This window comes from Neodiprion virginianus, chromosome 1 (assembly GCF_021901495.1).
Source record: "Neodiprion virginianus isolate iyNeoVirg1 chromosome 1, iyNeoVirg1.1, whole genome shotgun sequence".
NCBI lineage: Eukaryota > Metazoa > Arthropoda > Insecta > Hymenoptera > Diprionidae > Neodiprion > Neodiprion virginianus.
This window is the reverse complement of record NC_060877.1, coordinates 8,041,534-8,061,673: the sequence shown is the minus strand read 5'-3', so window position 1 is coordinate 8,061,673 and position 20,140 is coordinate 8,041,534. Positions and strand designations below refer to the sequence as shown.

General features: G+C 35.0%; 3 protein-coding genes across 11 annotated transcripts in view; 1 reads left to right on the top strand and 2 right to left on the bottom strand.

Moving 5' to 3' along the window:
• Positions 1 to 10,096, top strand: part of LOC124310542 (all trans-polyprenyl-diphosphate synthase PDSS1) — a 58,426-nt gene extending 48,330 nt beyond the window's left edge. For both annotated transcript variants that reach the window (XM_046774596.1, XM_046774604.1), the window contains exons 5-8: positions 2,908 to 2,997; positions 3,176 to 3,307; positions 3,996 to 4,190; positions 4,321 to 10,096. In XM_046774596.1, the coding sequence (XP_046630552.1) occupies positions 2,908 to 2,997; positions 3,176 to 3,307; positions 3,996 to 4,190; positions 4,321 to 4,542 (639 nt within the window). In that variant the 3' untranslated portion in view covers positions 4,543 to 10,096. The remainder of the gene's footprint in view (positions 1 to 2,907; positions 2,998 to 3,175; positions 3,308 to 3,995; positions 4,191 to 4,320) is intronic.
• Positions 10,097 to 10,635: 539 nt separating this feature from the next.
• LOC124310533 (trans-Golgi network integral membrane protein 2-like) lies at positions 10,636 to 13,249 on the bottom strand. Its single transcript, XM_046774590.1, has 3 exons — positions 11,781 to 13,249; positions 10,984 to 11,114; positions 10,636 to 10,903 (listed from the first exon to the last, which is right to left on the bottom strand). The coding sequence occupies exons 1-3, from the start codon at positions 13,045 to 13,047 to the stop codon at positions 10,757 to 10,759; spliced, it is 1,545 nt and encodes a 514-aa protein (XP_046630546.1). The 5' UTR covers positions 13,048 to 13,249; the 3' UTR covers positions 10,636 to 10,756.
• A 4,192-nt stretch (positions 13,250 to 17,441) lies between these two features.
• Positions 17,442 to 20,140, bottom strand: part of LOC124310137 (microtubule-associated protein futsch-like) — a 98,889-nt gene continuing 96,190 nt past the window's right edge. For 7 of the 8 annotated variants that reach the window (XM_046773826.1, XM_046773827.1, XM_046773825.1 and 4 more), the window contains one exon: positions 19,550 to 19,628. In XM_046773826.1, coding sequence (XP_046629782.1) covers positions 19,622 to 19,628 — 7 coding nt within the window. In that variant the 3' untranslated portion in view covers positions 19,550 to 19,621. Of the gene's footprint in view, positions 19,473 to 19,549; positions 19,629 to 20,140 lie in introns of those variants that run through there. The other variant, XM_046773822.1, reaches the window with a different exon arrangement.

The window sequence follows — 20,140 nt, the reverse complement described above, 5'->3', positions numbered from 1 at the left end:
CGCCTATCGATCCTGCAGTGATTCAATATTTCGTAATTAAAATGAGAATGTATACCATTGCCTTGCGACCCGTTGTAGTTCAACTTGATGCCAGTCGAGCAGTTTCACGCCGAATTTACCAACTGCTCTCTATACCATATCTGCACACTAATTTGCTCATCGTGTTACACGTTCAAGCTTCAAGACAAAATGTTTCTTCGTTCATTTTTCTCCCGATTTTTTCGCCATCCCAGATGCACATACCTTTCAATCAGGATTGAAATTCAAAAAGTAGAAGGTACCGCAAGCACAGACCGTGCCTAGCCTTCGGCTGTCACCCATCTCCTTTTTATCTAGTCTCCTCGACATATCCGTATGTCCGTATATTCTCTTATAACTTTAGAACTACTTGATCGGTTTTGATCACGTTTTTTTCTATCGACATGTACAACGTCTGGTCAGATTTTAGATTATAATGCTTTACAATCGAATCAACAATTCCGGAGATATTGCGATATTAAATTTGTAAGCCAAGTCGGAACGGAATGACACCGTTATGCGAAGGTTGACCAAACCCTTACAGATAGAGGAAAGTTGTGTTAAAAATTTTTCAAGGTCCCAATGAGCTCTGCAAAAAAAAAAAAAAAACCGCGAGAGCACATATGGCTATGGCTATGGCTACTACTTTTCTCGCAAGAAGCATTTGTAAATATTCGTCGACGGAGCCGCGGCGAGTTGCTATAATAGTAGATATGATGACATTACTCTCGTATACTTTCGCGGTCAGTCTCGGAGTGTCACTTATAAAATTCTTGTTGGCAAATCGGGTTTCCTTTCACCGCGTGGTTCCTGCAGCAGATACCTGTATCAATATTGTACAATCCCCCGAACGCGCGGGTCTGAAAACCACCTGCTGCATGTATAACTACGAGTATGTCCACCTTCAAGAAAGACATAAATGCGCGACGAGAGGTGAAAAATAATGTTTATTATAATCGCAATTACTCATTGCTACTTGTTATATAAAATGGGTATTTAGTAAGTAAGTCAATTATAATAATTGATACTCTAATCACATATCGTTGGTGGGATTAAGAAACAAAAAACGATTATGAGGAAAAATAATCTAGTCGATCGATTAATCAAGTTTGAAAAATAGTCGATTATACTCGCATAATCGTGAAACCATAGTCGATTTAATTGAGATTCGATTATTTCTGGTCATTCTTAGTACGCTGCAAAGATATTATTTGTATAGTTTTTTGAACATTGTTGTAAACCGGTCTCCAATCATATGAATATTACGCACAGATATGTGCGTATGTGTACAGATGTCGAGTGAACAATGTGAACTACCGCATTGATTGCCGACCTTTGCGGTGAAACAACTATATTATTATACCTATATGCGTATCGCAATCGTTAATGCTGGACAAGACTATTCATTGTAAGGTGTACCGATAAGCATGAGACATGATTGTTCTTTAATTATTTTATTGTTCCGGAACGCCCGTGTGTGCAAGAATCCTCGATTCCTTGTGATTTGAAAGAATGTATGTATGCACAGTATTCCAGTCAACGATTTCAAACAAAGGTTTCCCAAACTTTTGTGTCACATCTCACGAAGAACAAACATTTGTGAATGACGGTTCGCAAATTATCATCTTCGCCATTTATTTAGCACTTGACATTGAAAGGTCTATATTTGGTTGAGGAACACCTTAAAATTATTACGAAACGCGCGATATACGCTGACTGATGACTTACACAACGATTTGCAATAATCATTATTGTTCGTCAATGAAAGAAATTTGCGCTTCTTACACAACCTGGCGCGGTTAAAATATCCCATGAAAATTTTAACACGTATCAATTTGCCAATATTATAATACAGCTAACATTCCTGCCACATACTCGTCAAGCTGCAAACCCTCCCGATGCCACCTGTGATCCCCCCCCATCGACGGTGTTGGAGAAAGAGATATTCAGCCCAAGGATTCTCATCGTCGTTCGACTTGACGGATATCTTTGGATTATAATTCCTTCTTCATTAGGAAAGAAACAATGCAGACTTCGGTCCGTTGCCTCTGTCAAATCTAAAGTATTTTAGGACGCGTTTAATTCTGCTAGCTTTCCATTGTTGCAGAGTTCCGCGTTCGTAATACTGCCACGATTTCAGTAACACGTGTGTCCTGCATTTTAATGTGATGTCACCTCGCGTCTTTGTACAAACATACTACGTGTCCTCTTCGCATTGACATGCACGGTCTTCGAAATTTTTGTAAATACTTCCTCGATTATTGCATGCATTATTATCTTGTCTCAAGTACGCTCGCCTCCTTCTGATATTTGCAATGTATGCATTTGCCATTTTTGAAGGTCCGTAATATTTACGCCACGCTCCGAATACGAGTCCTTGCACCGTCATGCGTATTTGTATAATTTTGGCCAAATAACACGATCCTTAAATTGGGTATCGACGATATTTTCTACGTCACTTTATCAGCGCTATCCTTACTTCACCATATTTATCCTCGTCAATGATTCGTAACGTGAAACGATATAATACAGAGCGAGAGATAGTTCCTGAGGTGAAAAGTTCGTACCGCAAAAAGAATAAATTTGATTAAGTAAGAAAAGAGAAACAAAATAAATGATTGGAAGATGTGTAAACCTTAATGTTTAAAGATGAAGTAAGACGAGAATGAACATTGTCTCGCCGTACTCATCAGCTTATAACGGCGATGGAATTTTATTAACATAATAACCACAAAACGGCTTTCACAAAATGCAAATCCATAGAGTTACACGTAGTAAGACATTGTTTTTCGAACAGTTATTTTATAACTCTATGCAACAAACTAACCGTCCATTATTATCTCTGGATATTTATTTTTAAACACTCGTTTCCTTTTCCCTATTTTCCAGGTCACGATGGCCGGCGATTTTATTCTCGCAATTGCATCGATGATGATCGCAAGACTTCGCAACGACGATGTTACGCTCACCCTAAGCCAGGTAATTAGCGAATGACGCGATGACGAAACGCGACACGTATGTCAGTGGCTTACAGATACTAAGTATACTACTCGCGCACTGCAGGTGCACGCGTAATTATATTAGAAAAAAGAAAGAAGCGATAAGTCAGATAAACTCGATTTGCTTTCTAACTTTGTATCTCTCGCTGATTTTTCAGGTCGTCACGGATTTGGTGCAAGGAGAATTCATGCAGCTCGGTTCTAAGGAAACCGAAAACGAAAGATTCGCACATTATCTGACTAAAACGTACAGGAAAACGGCCAGTCTTATCGCCAATTCCGCGAAAGCCGTAAGTACCGGAACAATCGATTCGTGTTTAATTAACCTTTGACTCCGAAACCTGGATCACTTTTGTCCGTGCCGATTTGGATTGTTCGATGCGCATCACACATTCAGTGCATTATATTTGCAATAAAGATATTGCAAATAATTATTTCACGTTGTTTTTTTCTTTGTAGCACTGTAGCGACAAGTCCAAAGATGATATATAAATTTATGCAGATTATTTATGATAGATTAAGTTAGTGAAACAAAAGCCGGACACTGATAATCCAAGTTTCGGGGTTAATTAAGGGGATTCCCTGATCGATTTCGACCATGACGCGACGTCTGTATCTCCAAATATCGAAGTCCACGTATCTCAAACGCGAAAAATGGCTTATCAGCCTCGTTCTATAAACATATCTGATCAAAAACACTCCAAGACATTTACATTTAACGGAGAAATAAACAAATGGCATGAATCCTACGAATTTACTATTACAATTTGGTAGAATCTGTGCCATTTCTTTATTTCTGCGTTAAATGAAGAGGTATAAGAGTGTTTTTGTTCGGAATTGCGCATGGAGTAAGGCTGTTAAAGTCTATATGGAGATAAATCCGTCAACATCAAAATCGACCAGGGCACCCTCTTAAGGATCAATTGTTTTGCGAGGCCTTTATTATTTATTATTCAATATTCGCACTTCGTTTCGCAGGTCGCAATGTTGGCCGGTGCCGACGATCATCTAGCGGACGTCGCTTTCCAGTACGGAAGAAACGTCGGTCTGGCTTTTCAGCTGGTCGACGATCTTCTAGATTTTGTATCATCGTCAGCAGCCATGGGAAAACCGACCGCGGCCGATTTGAAACTAGGACTTGCTACCGCGCCAGTTTTATTTGCTTGCGAACGGGTAAGAAAATGACATCAATAATGCGTGTGAAGAGAATATTTCAAAAAAAAAAAAAAAAAAGACGAAGTGCGTAAAGTGAGTTGTGATAATGAAAAAGTATATTCATACATGCATATTTTACATATTTCAGTATCCAGAATTGAATCCGATGATAATGCGACGTTTTCAAGAGCCCGGAGATGTCGAGAAGGCATTTGAATTTGTCCACAAATCGCAAGGTCTTGAGCAGACACGGTTTTTAGCAAAGAAACACTGCGTCGAGGCGGCTCGTCTGGCACAATCGTTAGCCGAAAGTCCTTATCAAAAAGGCTTACTGGTAGTAAGCGATTTCGTAATAAACCGAATGAAGTAGCCGAGGATTTAAATATATTAATAATAATGATAATAATAATAATAATAATAATAATAATAAATATTTGAGAGCAAATCGAGTACAAAGCTGCTGTCGTACTCCTCAGAGTCGCGACCTTAAAGGTGATCCTTGGGCAAGTAATCCGATTTGGATTAATCGACCCCGATCCTGCACCCCCCCCTCCTCCCTTTTCACCCAAAAAGGAAGGCAATAAAAAACTGTGCAAAGCGAAAAAGTCTCTCTCCGGGTCGATGACACATGTACCGAGGGAAGAGAGATCAACAGGACTAAGTAAACATTTGTGCGCATCTGTGAATTTTCGAATGTATGTTCATGCATGCTACTACACGTTGTGTGAAAATGTGTTTTAGAGTGAATGTTGTATTTTTTTCTGTTTTTTTTTCTTTTTTCTTGTAATATACCGACGAGTTCAAAACGTGCATTGATTTTCTCAATAATTTACGTCGAATGTAACACGGAGGCTTTTATTATAACAGGGTTGTGCGAGAAAATCACTTCGTACTGTTCGATCGGGTAAAAGTCAAAGCTACAAGACAGTGTTTCATATCTTAGAGTTGAACCAGATCAAAGAAAGAATAAAAGTCACAGAGTTATGCTTAGTGTGATGCTGTTTTGAAACCATTTTGAAACAGTTCGGAAAACGAACTTAAACCGTTGAGATATTTTTGTTTTGGCACATAAATGTATCTTATTTGGATATTCTTACACATAATTTCATCAGTTTTCACTGGAATTTATGTTTGTGTTTTATGACAGCAAATTTTGCTCTGATTCAACGTATTTCACTGATTTTTACTTTTTTCATCGACAGTATTACACAAGATTATTAAAACTGTTATAATGAAACTCTAATTAAATAATACCACTTCTCAAGGTTCAGATTTTAGACAAACCGAGCGTTGAAGACACGTATCGAGAAATTAATAACGAAGCTCGTCGATAGGAATTTTCAAAGATATTATGTTAAAATATATGTAATATGTATAAATATCTGTATGTATGTATTATGTAGAATTCGTGGTAGTGCCAAGCGATTGAAGTATTATTCAGTTTTGTTTTTTTCGTCATTCTTTCGAATAAATTTTTTGAGTACGTATTGTAATCTGATCAACATAAAAAATGAGATAAAATATTCAATCGAGATAAAAATAAAGACACAAAAAAAGTAAAACACATACAAATAGTTAGTAAAATGAATATTAAATCTATAATATAACGATAAAGCTACCACGATAAATCTGAATCGTATGCCCAAGTGCCTGATTCGATTTTTATAATTTCATTTATGAAAACAAATGAATCTAATGAATGTTGATTAATTATTAAAATAAATGAATAAATAAATAATAATGATAATTATTACTATTATTATTATTGAATAGAGCACCAGCGGAACTTATAGTCCACCGCGATTCGGGTAGTGCGAGCATTACCTTATTTTTTATTATTGAACATATCGTTAGCCACACACCTGTAAATATACTTATATAATGCTTAGAGTAGCACATTATAGAAACATTATATACAAATGTATAATAATATATTAAGATCATGCAAAGCTATCGGATTTTCTTTTACAAAGTTCACATGCATCAAGAAATTTATGCGGCTGCCTTCGGACTGTTACAACGCCATGGCTAAAACGAGATATCAATATGAACCGAGTATTTATTCTTGAGCTTAACGGTTTGATTTTTTTTACTTGAATTTTATTTCCATGTCCTCAACGTTTTTACTTGCCTTATGATACGAGTTGAAATACTCTCAATATTATTAAACAAAAGCTGTCTTTCTTTTCCGTACGCCGAGGTGAATAATCAACCGGAACAATTAAACTTAGTTTAGTTTAGAAGAATAAATACATTCAGTATTGTCGCCAACAGTCCATTACAATTTAAGCATCGAGTAAATTTCAACAACAAGGCCCAGCTTAATCTTTTCAACCCAATTTAAAGCTGTCAAGATTCATATGCCGATTTTGTTTCCTTCATTTATACAAATTTGAAACACTATTTAAGTTTAAACTTACAAGCTTGGTAATAATTGTACATCGGGTAAATGATTTTCAGAGAGTAGAAATTGGGCGTATGAAAAATGAATGTACATGGAAGAGAATTGAAGAAAAATATATGTTATATATAATATAATGTATATAAATGTAAATATTATATACATATATATATATATATATAGTATATATATATATATATATATGTATATGTATATATTTTTTCGTCTGCACAAAGGAACATAATGTAATGTAATATTCTGAATAAATATCTAATAATGGAGTTGATCAGATGCTGGACACAAAAAACTGCTCAAATCTAACTTATATTAATGATATACGTTAATATTGTACGTGCGTCCAAATACGTGTAAATATGTATAATATACATATACGTATACACATAGGAATATATATGTATATTATACATATTTTATATATTTAAACACGTATATAGTTACATGCACCATGCGTGCTTGTGTAAAGTAATATAATATTATATTATAATTATTATTATTATTCGAATAATAACAAAGTAAGCAAAATGTAATTATGATCAAATGTAGATTAATCAATTGTTCTTAGCTAAAGTATTTAGACGTGTATATGGAGCAGAGGTATAACCGAATTTTAATAAAATAAAAAACAAAACAAATTTTCTTAAGCAAATCATGAATGGTAACGAATATACCTCCATCTACACAGATCAGGAAACGAGTAATCGACCGAGAGTATTAATTATTCAGGGTCAATTATACTTCTTAAAACTTATATTCGACTCTACTCGGAGAAAAAACGAAGAAATTTGACCAAGTTTTCTTGGTATTTCTTAAAGCCGTTTGATATTACGCCAGTATACGAAATTTACAACTCGATAGACAAAGCAGTGGTCCCCCCCACCCTCCGTGCTGTTCTGTGGAAAATTATTAAAAACTGGATTTAAATTTTAGATTGTTACTCCGTATATGCGTATAATTAGGTGCTGATATTGTAATTCTTTCAATTTAAGTCTGATTGGTATAATAAATTGTGTCATTGATGATTAACACAAATTTGAAGCGGCAAGATACAGAGATATTATTAAACGTATAATTGGATTTTAATTTGCACGGTAGAAAAAATCATTCAAAAATCATTGTGTGAAAGTGTGCTTGAAATGTATGTTAATGATTGTAATTTGCGAGTGGTATCTATTTACGTTTTTTTTTTTTTTTTGACCTTTGTAATCTTCATTTCACGAAGTATAATTTGATAGAATAATGAAAATGTAAATACTACTCGAATCACCTAATATTTTTCACAATATGTTGTTCGATTTAGCTATACTGACAAGTACATAAGAATTGGTTCGATCGAAGCTGAAAATGAACTAAAGAGTTTCTAAACTAATTACTGACATTGAATTGACATTGTAGTCGTGTATATATGGGTAGTCAACAATTAAGTGTAACCTGGCACGAAAGCTAGCAAACCCCCATTTTTTTTGTTTTTTTTTTTGGTTTTGGGTTTTCCTTTTTTTTTTCGTATACTGACAATTATTAAGATGTGAATAAAACAAAATATTATAATTATTGTGTTGGGAAATTGAATCAACGTTGTATAATTATTAACTTCTTTATAATATAAACACTAAAAGAAAACATTGGTCGTCTTTTCATTTTCTTTTTTTCTTGTCAACTTTATCAATCTGAAGAAAAAATCAATATCCTATATTGTTTCATTGCAATCGTCATCCATGTGCTCAAACTATGAATACTACAGTTGCACAGTTAATGAAATTTCACTAGTTGAGGACCTTCAATTTTACTTTTACCATAACTATCACTCCCATACTGTGAAATAAAATAATCAGAAACTGTTTACCTTTTCTACATCGCCTTTAGTTTATAAATGAATATCACTCTCATTCAATTACTAACGGGGCCTCTATTAAAATCTTCTTCGCAGCGTTTTTCAATACGCATGCAATATAATACAATATAATACGATATACTCAACAGTTTGGCTTCTTTTATTTTAAACCTAACACTGATCTTTGCAGCAATATTCTAATTCCCGATTGCAAGAAAAGAATCGCTGTTAAATCAATTTCGATTTATTCATTTTAAAGATGGTATTTAAGTTGACTAACATTTAAAAATACTGGAGAAAAAGCGAAATTTCACTTGACATTCCCAATAGCAGTGTTTTCTCAACATCTCTAAACCAACTTATTGAATGAAACTGGATGAAATTATTGATTACGTCATTATTTCCACGCATCTCCTTTTCAGGAGAATAATTCTCTTCGTATATGTAACTTTGAAACAAGTGTCAATTCGAACATTGAATTTGAATGAATTAATTAAAAAAATACAATCCAGTGGAAATAAAATCGAAATTAGAAATAAAATTTGTATCGCAAAGCAGAAAATTTATGAAAAAAACATATTTTTCGTAATTCAAATCTACATATTTACAATACTATGATATCTTGAGACATCGCATAACATTTGGGATTGTTTTATCCTTAAACTTAGGATCATGAAATATTTCGATTTTATTTTCGACCACGAGGACTATTTCAATTCGAGCACTTTCAATTAGAGGATTTTATTACAGAGACAATTTAGTCGTCAATGCATAATGCACAAGAATAGAATTCTAATCTGAAACGTGAATTACTTTCCAGCTAAATGATTGAATAACGAATTTAAATCAAACTTGTAATTCATAGGATTCTATTATTCAATGATTCTGAAGCAGTATTCCAACCAACCATTAAATCCCCCGAAGGTAATACATTTTGTCATTAAAACTTATAAAGATCATTGAAAGATGTTTTAATCTTAATAAACGATTTTATTATACAAATATATTATTTAATTTGAACTGCAAGAAGCATCATTATAACGTCAATTCAACATTATCAATTATGAGACAGTCGGTTTTAACATTGTGCGAATCTGTCGTAGATATCGCTAATTGCTATATTTTTCTTTTTTTTTTTTTGCTTTTACGAACATTATTCGTCAAAATTCGAATGACAAAGAAAAAAATTCTTGCATCACTTTGGATCTGTTCAGAGCGATACGATATTGTGCTAAGTTTACTTATTTCACAGATATTAAGAGTAATGTTATTACAAAAACTTAAACTACTACATTACAGTTACTTATCGCTATCAACCATACAACTATTATTATCGCAAATTGTCATAACAATATGTATAACGCAATAAAGTTATGCTGTTATTATATGGGTTCAATAAAAATAACGTAATATTACAGATGATATTTGAAAAATAGAGTGTAGCTCACGGTTTTCGAATTATATGGGAAAAAAATAGATTGTCATTTCTTCCGCCTTGATGTTATAAATCTATCTTGAAATCCAACAGTATGAAACCCCTAATGTTTTCCATACAAAAATTACTCTAGCTGGAGAATCGAAGAGTTTATTTTCCTTTCACAAAAATGTAAGGTAAAATGATTAATAGTTAGAACACTGAAGTCAAAGAACAAAAAGACGAGAAAACTTGTTCATTTTAGTTTGAAAAAAATATATGATGACGCGATTATAGTGGCACCTAGAAACTATAGTTTTGAATGACTATCTAGACGTGTGGAGTAGGCAATAAGACTAAAAGTGCAGATTTTTTTTCAAGGAGCCTTACTTAAATAAAAATTTAAAAGTAATTGTAATGAACACACATGTGTTTTGATAACAGTTCTACAAGACATGAGGTTGATCTTTATATTAGAACGTCAATGCAAATAAATATGAACATGAAATTCAATTATTTCAACTATTATCAAAGGTTTATGGGGAATGGCAGGAAAAGTAAATCCTTACTCGAATAAAAAATGTTACATCTTCATTTTTCAGCCATTTCATAAGCCTTGAATGGTTGACATAACTCAACTTTTCTGCTGTACACCTTTTACATGAATGTAATAAGACTTCAACCTCATTCAGACTGTGTTCAAAAAGTAGTACTGTCTTTCCTTAGTACCAATTCATGCTGAACAATAATTTTAATAGCAGTGGCGATGCGTTTGGTGGAAAATGAAAACTATCGAAGGTTTGAGAAAAAATAATATTAAGAAGAACATAAATCACAAAGGAATACAAATACTTCTTATATTCATACAACAATGATCACAATCTGAATGACAATTACTCCAATGTCATTGAAGTTATTGATCAATATATTACGTGCGTAACATTAGAATTACATTGCGAAGTAACTGCCTCTTCAAGCGTACAGTCAAGCTTTCGATAATTCGCTGTATTTGGTCTTCTTCTACCACGCCCTCGGGATTTTCGACCCTCAAATAGTAGTGCCATTATCTAATAAATAGTATGTGAAAAATTATGGTTCAATAAATTTTTGTATGTTATTTTACACAAATATTTCGTCTTTTCCATACCTTCTGCTTCTTATGGTACGCTATGTAGCAAATAAGGCATGTTACGGATATCACCATGAAATAAGTAAAGAAGTGCTGAGGCGGATCCATCGTACTTGCTGGTGGAGGTTTTGGTACATTATTGCCGATTCCTAAGGAATTAATCAATATTTGAACAAACCTTAATCGCGATACGATGTTTACGATTTTACAAAGAAAGTTTGAACATTTTCATAACTGCTCAGTTGACAATCAAAGATTAAACTGTAGAAGTATTCTATCGTAGATGTACTGTAACATATTTCAAATGTAATTCAGAAAATTAAACAGTTGCGTTTGCACAGATGTCTACCAGAGTGAGTATACAATTTATGAAAAAAACTATCTAAGAATATCTGTAATGAACAAGAGGAAACCCGCGAAACTACGGAAATAAATAATTTGGTAAGAAAATATTACACAAAAAAAACTACTATAATAACGATGTTGAAGATATAAACAAAATCAAACAAAGTTGGGTCTGATGAAATCTTGACTAAAAATTGCAATCATCCTTACGAAAGGAAATAACAGACTTATAGTCATCAAAGTTAAGTAAAGAAATAATAAAAAGAGAATCAAAGTTACTGAAAAAACTGATTCAAGATACCTATTAGGGTAAAATTTATCAGAAACTGTAGTGTACTAGTTATTAGAGTTTAAAAGAAACACTTGATTACATTAGTATTATCAGAAATGAAGTTGAAATTTGAAGTATCAGGTAAAGCATCATTTTATGGAAAAAGAATGAATTAAACACGTTGACCAGGCAACCTGACCTTGCTCAATATCCTTGTCAACGAAAGATGATGAGCCATCTGTTTTAGTTCTCTCTACGACTGGATTCTCAATTTTATCATTTCCATCATTGGAAACATCGTCACGAACTTCTTCAAGTTCAGGACTTAGTGGTTCCTCATTTCTTTGAGAAGCCTTGCCTGAATTTTCTATTTTATCAGTATCGTGAGGCGCAGCTAGTTTTATTTTTACAGTAGTAGAAACTTTTACAGATGGTGGTGTAATTGGTACAGTTTTATTCATTTTTTCATTCGAATTTAGATGAGCAACTGCATCAGTTTTAACGTCGTTAGTGCTCGAAGAATGTGATAAGTTCTCGTTTGGAGGATGTATTTGGTCAATTGGTGCATCTTTAACACCGGCTTTGCTTTCATTTGTTTCTTTGATTTCTTGTTCTTCGTGTTGAGCTTCATTATTTTCTGATTTCTTTGTATCTGACACAGAATTATTTCCTACGTTTTGAGTACCAGTCGGCAGAAGTTCTTGGCTTGGATGATTCTCTTGTTGATTTGGACCTTTGACAGTTTTTTCAAGTCTGGAACCACTATTATGACCAGGAGGTTGAGCTGGTTTGACATTATCATTGCTAGAGCTGGGTGAATTTGTCGACTCAGTTAATATCGCAGTTTTCAACGCCTCATTGCTACCTCTTGGCATAGGTGTTGTACTGCCGACAAGGATTCGATTCACCCATAATAAGATGGGACATATTGGTTTAACAGTTACCGTAAGATTGGCGCTAGAACAGAGCCTATCACACTTCAAATTCAATGTTTGGTTGAGTAACGTAAAGTTGGGTATTGAGTCTATATTTTTGCCACCGTAGTTCATAATTTTCTCATAACCGGAGTTCGACAAGGTACTCAACAGAGCAGTACATATCTCATTCTCTTTCGACGGCTGCTTCGCTACTTTTTTTAATTCCTCAAGAATGTAAGATTTTGTTAGGTTGATTTCGTAACTTTTATTTAACTGAGAATGAAACTCGCAAAATTTAATTACAGCATAACGAATACCTGTGCATAAGTAAATCAGTTCACTTTTGTCATCATTCAATGGAGGTAACGACGAAGGTATTACCGACGTACCGCAATATTTTTCGTACTCTGGTGCAAAAAATACAGCTTTCAGATTACAGTTTGATTTTTCTAATGTTACTCTGTTTTCCCCGTACGATACGCCGTAAATTGTGGTTAAGCAGAGGTAAATAAAGGGCACGTAATTCATTCTGTCCACAGTTGATTTCATAATAATAATTCCTTTTTGCCTTCTGCAAATAGCCGGCTGTATTATATGTGACTCATAATATCACAAAAATTATTTCTGTCGGCTTTTAAAATAACACGAGCTGTCATCAGCTTATTACGCTAGTATTTACTGTATTTCCACCAGACGTCAGTGCCAGACACCAGTCTCATCCCATCGCATACGTGATCGCTACAAGAGTATACGTACGCACCACGGACTATGTCATATATCTAGTATAGAGATATTGTTCTATATACGGAGCATGATCGAAACAGCGACGAGTCTACTCTTCAGCCAAGCTAGATGGCGCTAGTGCCGGTAGTACTAAAATATAGAGATGTGTCGATAATACAGAGCATGCTTACCGTAGTGAAGTCCCACTATACTAATCGAAACTGAACAAATCACAAACATTAACAATTGACGTTGTTATGGCTCTAATTATAACCCTACTGTAACCGCCCGGCGTGGGGGGTGCGTTGAAAGACGTTCATATTACTATTATATGTTACACGGATAACTCGAACAAAAAAAAATCAAGCTCGTGAAATTTGTGTAATGAAACCTTTTCGTTACCTCCCGGACTAAATCACTCGATCATTCGATCACTCGATCTCTGGATCATCCAATTACTGGATACCGCGCGATCATCCGACCACTGGATCACTCGATCATTCGCAGAATGGCGCCCCCCTGCGATCCATCGTAATTCCCTGATTTTTTCCGATGAACAAAATTCCCCAACTATTCCCGATTTTCCCGATCTATCGTCACCCTGATTATCAATCATCGAGCAAAAGACGCGTCCGATTTACGCGATTAATCTACGCGCAAAAAGGCGCGACTGATCAACCTGTCAAAAAATCTTAAATATCTAGGACTTGTTGCAAAATTCTGTAGAAACCCAATCCGCATCTGCGTCTTTTTGAATCTGACACATTGCGATGCGGATTGTTCTTCCGAGATGCGGGTCAAGTCCGGGAGGGAGGTTGGAGGGCATGCATTATTGTGTGGCGTGACGGTCGGCGGTCCTCTTCGACGCGAAGTCTTCGAGCTCAGCATCTCTCCCCATCCAGCGTACCACGGAACGCGATGGATGGTCCAGAGATGCGTTTTGCCCATTCAGACGATCACAGAGATCAATTGAATGGAATAATTATCGATATGGACTGAGTAATTAAATTGAATAACGACTGGAAAATGATTGCAGAGCGACAAGAAACGGGTAATTGAACCTCGTTAAAATTTGAAAGCTCACTAATAGTTTAGAGACTTTTATGCCGAGTCTTTCACTGGCTTCTGGAGGAAAATCACTGTGATCGTTCGACGCTGTGGATTACAAAAGTTAGTAACATCGCGGTACATCGCGACCTTCCTACCCTCGCCTGATTCCCAGCGGAACCACCCAACAGAAATGTTGAAAAGAGATTCACACGCACATCTACATTAAACCCCGCGACGGATCCCAGAACGACCACCTTACCTACCCGATTACCTATATCCGCTCTAAACGATTCTCCATTCTTTCCAACACACATCATTCTTCTTCATTTGCGCCGTGGTCACTGTGACTTACTGTGTCGTTGGTTACCTGTCGGGAGCAAAATGTTTTTGTACCGTAGTCAGCGAATGTACTATTTTAGCGATTGTTGGCTAACTATCGGTACATCAACCTTTTGTAAGACGGATTAAAAACATCCTGTATGCTAATCAGCATTTATCTAAGCGAGCTAAGCCTGTAGTTGTTTGATAGTTGCTGAGTATTAAAAAATTGAAAATGATTCAGGATATATCATACAATTTCATGACGTTACTTTATACTGGACTTTGAAATTGAATTGATTAAAATTGTTAGAATTTGTTCAAACCTCCGGGGTATTCAGCACTTGAACGACATTACTTGTAAATTCGAACACTAAACACATAACTAATTCTCGCGGATGTCGAGCAAGCGATGGTTCCCGGGCCTGTCGCGATGCTCATTCCACTTTCAACAACGTGTAAAATTTCTAACTTTGAGTAAGCTACGATAAATTCAATTGCGAAAATAAAATCATTCGACTGAAAGTCCGGCATCGTTGCGATCGTGAATGAGCCTATCCATGCAGCTAAGAAATAGTAGATTTGTGTAACAATTGTTACCGCCACGCCACGTGATGGAGGAATCCCAGGGAAATACCCGTAACCTAAATACGTGCAAACTCACCAGCGTTGCCGAGTAATGGAGAAGTTGCTCGGAAGTCTCTGCTTAAATCTGCAAAAAACAAAACAGAACACTTGAATTAATATAACAAATTGGCTTTTCAGTTTGCAAATTAATTATTACTGTTGTTTACTTTCGTACTTATTCACCCCAGATTACGCAAGGGTTAAAATTCTGCTTCAAATGTACTACCTTGAATAATCAAACAGTTATTAAAATGAGTATTCTTACCTCCTCCAGGTTGCTTGCTCCACACTTGACATGTAGTAGGGCGCGTAGCATCTCAAGTTGAATGGTGAAGCGTCGCACTTTTTACACTGCGATAAGAATATAACAGAACATAATCAAAGACCGAATAGCAATAACGTTTAACTGAACCACAAACCTCTGAAGTGACGATCACGCGCTAAGGATTGTTATTTGTTTTGAATGGTACGACGCACGAGTCGTCGCGCTATACATATACGCATTTTCACGACACAGCTACACATGCGTAAATAATAAGACTTCCGTATTCAATTAACGTGCCGATAATTTTTTTTATACAAAAAGAATGACGCCTAAATGAACCACTCAGTGATAAATGCGTTACAATTGCATTCTACAAACGTATATCTACGCGTGAGACGCGGTTCGCAAACCAAAATCCGAGATACGAACTCATTCTCAAACGAAGGTCAAGTTTTGCAAGGTCCGTTTCGTCAGAACGTAAGAAAGAAAACCGCAAAGACAGATTATCGGGTTATTTTCTTGCCACAAAACACTAGGAAATAATTAAAACTTTGCCCGAGAGCAGTCTGAATTTGTGAATAACTTGTGTAAAAAACATTAGAACGCTATAATTCGAGAATCTGCTCCGCAGTAACACTTGATTCTACGCTAACTTTCACTTTATGTGCAGTAGCTGGCTGTATGAACCGACTGGATAAACTTGCCAAAAATGCAAGTACACATTTACCGGAAATCAGCCGAACAAGCAATGAAAAGGACTCCGGATGCACAGATGAAAATCGACATCGCTAAAAGCTGAAGTGTGAAGAAAGCACTGCACACTCGAAACATTCGATATGCGCAGGATGTTTTTGTTTTTTCTTTGGGTCACACGCTGCCCTTTGCATGTTATTCATGGATGAGTGCTGTGAAAATACAATGATTGAACAACGCGATCTGAATTATCACCTTATAGGACACTTTTGGAAACGCAAATCCGAATTCTCTGATGACTCTCGACCGAATGCATGCGCAATAAATGCGTAAAAACGAATAAAAGATGAATAAAAAATGGCATACCTTGTCTTTTCGCGATATGTGAGCACGGGATTTAAACTAGATTACGTTACCGATAATGTGTTTATGTACCACTATGTCTGAATATGGTATTTGGATATGTAGATTCCATAATAACGGTGTTTGATTTTTTTCAGAGCGTAGTTCCTTTTCGAGTCGATCCTTTGACGCCATGTAAGAAGTACTTAATTTTATCAACAGCCTGAATCTTAATTGCAAAATCCACACACAGTTTACGAGGCAGTAACGCATTCTTTTGTAATTCTTTTATATTTTTACAAAGGGGTACTTCGTAATATATCCAAAAAATAACCACTTTGTCATGGTTTCCACATAGCTTATACACACAGAGAAGACTAATCACCACGTTTTCACACTTCACGATTTGTTCAGTTTCAACCACTGCAGTAACACTTTGCCACGGTAAATATGCTCTGTATTATCCCCTGCTTTCTTGACGCTGAATACGGCAAAGTATTGGTCGGTTGCCGACAAACATTTACCGTCCAGGCACCTCGAAAATTAGTTCCAATGACCTTTTCGTGTCAGAGGACGCTACTACTAGGTCGTCACATCGACTGCCTAGCGGCTGCTCTCCGCTCTCTTCATCGTGCGACTGAGAGAGGACCACAGCAGGTTGCACGACTAGCTGTGCCCGTTGGTCTCGGCTTCAACAGCTCCTTAAAGCCAACTTCGTGCAACTTCAGCGCTACCTGGTGGACGCTGAGTGCGAATTATCTGCCGCAATTTAACTTGAATACAACTGGATCATGAGATAATAAGAGATGCCATTTGAAATGCTAAACCGGATTTATATAAATTTAAATGAATTAGAATGTAATATCTATTGTAAAACTGATGTTTTTTATGTACTATATGTATAATTTAATGTAAATATTATATATAATTTTGCAATATCTTCTTTATTATGCTATCATTGATAGGTGTCACACGATAATACAGTATGACATTATTTCGTTTAATATTACGACATGATGCGGCACCATTAGTGTATTGACAGAAATTTTATATTTTTATTTCTATTTTAGCATATAATAATAGAGCTGCTCGTTGCGAAGCATGCTGCACTGTCCATGAAACCTCAACTAAACCGTATAAAAATTGCTTACTGCGAAAGAAACAATGGTTTCAACTTAGGACGGTATGTTTACTGGTTTTCAAATATTTTGGTGCAGTTGAATGATGAAACTGAAAATTTTCTACACATCTGTACAAGTTACATAAATCAGAAAGCAAAAAGTAAAAGTATTGACCATATTGTATAAAAAAATTTAAATCAGTGTATAGTTGATATAAAATTGTTCCATTCAGAGACCAGAGTTAAAACAATTTCGTAGCAGGTAGCATTATGCAGTATAAGTATATTGGTTGTAATTTCGGTATAACGTCTACATTGTAGCAATAGTGATTGTGCCTTTGGTCCTTGCATCAGGTGGCTCAAGGCAAGACTATTTTGTATGTATAATATATTGTATCGAAGGTATTATAGATAATAATTTATAAATTCTGCATATGTAATTCTTATATCTTTTTTGTTTATTTATAATATAATATATTATATATTAATAGAATATCTTTATTCTAGAAGATTTTCTAAATATATATTATACTTTTTTCCTTTTAAAATGTGTTACACACTGAAAGCTAACGCTGCCTAGCCTAAAATGAGTTTTGGGCTGTTGAATTTTTACCACGTGGACTTCTTACAACATAATTATATTTGCCTGAACCTTTCGCTAAACAGTATAATTTTATTAGGTTCATTTCATTTATTTCAAAATAATTATTACGAATTCATTTTGGTGATGTTTTGGCGATTCAAAAAAGTAATTTTTTTTTCTCAATATTTTCTTTCTATATAAATAAAATATTCACGTATCGTATCGTCATAAATTCTCAGTTATTTCAATAGTACTATTATGTATACAGTAAAGATGTATAAGTTATGCTAAGAAAATAATTATAATAATATACACAATTAAAAATTGTTAGGAAAAACTCTTTAAATAAATGAAATTTACATTGCAACGTTGTTAGTAAAATGACCATTTCTTGCCATAAATAAAAATGACAAAGTAAAAACAGTACTAGAGTCTCGATTTATTGTGCTTGAAAATTCGTTTCCTTTTTATAAAATGGCAAGATAAGGTATTTTTCTCGTAGAATCTTAATAAATAGCGATGAAGCTTTCTCATTTCGCCACCAAATGCCGAAGCTAAGAATAATTCTTAAGAATATAAAAACTTTAACTTTTCTAGTAAGCGACGCGTGGTGGATAGTCCTAATTTACCTAAGGCTAATATCGTCGACTAACTGATGCAAAAATCAAGTTACTTTGACAAATTATGCATTCATTTCAACTCCATGCATATTATTATGTCCATGAATTCGAATCATAAACATTGGCAGCTGCTCTAATGGAGGCAAGCATTCTTCATGAGAACAAATAAGGATTGATTTTTCGAATATGAAAAATTGAAACTTCACTGACAAAAGGACCAGCTTAGTGAAGACTAGCAAGGAGCTAGTCCAACTAGCAATCCCATTATTGCTCAGATAATAGCCATAATTATAATATCATTGATATTCTTTTTCCTCGAATATGGAATAGTGTTCGATACGCGAGGATATAACGATTGGAATTCATATTCTATTGTATAATACTTCAATGCTCGAGACGTAAAATGTTTGCCTCGTAAGTTCAGCTGCTCGGACATATTGAATGATTCTGGTTCGATCATCGCAAAATCATGGAACTTTTTAAAAGCTATTTCTTGTTTATTGACCTCGTCTTTCTTCGGTCATGAATTGGTCGACAATGTTCTGCATAGATTCTCGAAGTTCATCGGTGCCGCCAGTAGCGCCACTTGCCACAGGTACTGATACTGTCACTGTCCTAGTAGTTTTGGTTACTCTGGAATAATAATATCACGTTATTACGGAGGGTGGAATAGAAATTATTGAAAAACGAACAAAATTACTAAATTATACCTTTCTTGACTTTCAGGATTCACTTCGGTCGTAGTGGTCTCCATAAAAGATGGCTCGGTGTGTTGTAAAAAGTCAGACTCTGCGTAATAAATATAAGTTAGGTGCTTGGAATCAGTAAGAAGTATGAGATATATTGGCTTGCTTTACAACTTGTTCACATTGACATAAACATTAACAATAGAAAAACGTTTCATCGTTACATCATGCCCAAACAAGGGGTAATATTAGACAAATATGAAAAAAATCTTGACAACATTGCTAAACATGTGACAAACAATGGTATGTACGTATTTTTACGAATTCAGCCAAATTTTATACGTTTTTAATTCACAGTCGAGCCCGCGGAACTGAAGAACAGGAATTTTTTCTCTCTCGGAGTTACTCACACATATAAAGAACATATGGGAACTTGATGCTGATAAATTTGATAAGTATGCTTCAGGCTATTTACTTTGGACCATTCTAGAAGGTTTCATACTCAAAATGGGTATTTAGATTACTAAGTAAAAAAAAATTCATGTTTACAACAACTTTAGTGGCAATTCAATTTCGGAAATTTTATCACCTTTGTTGAATACTACTGATAATTGA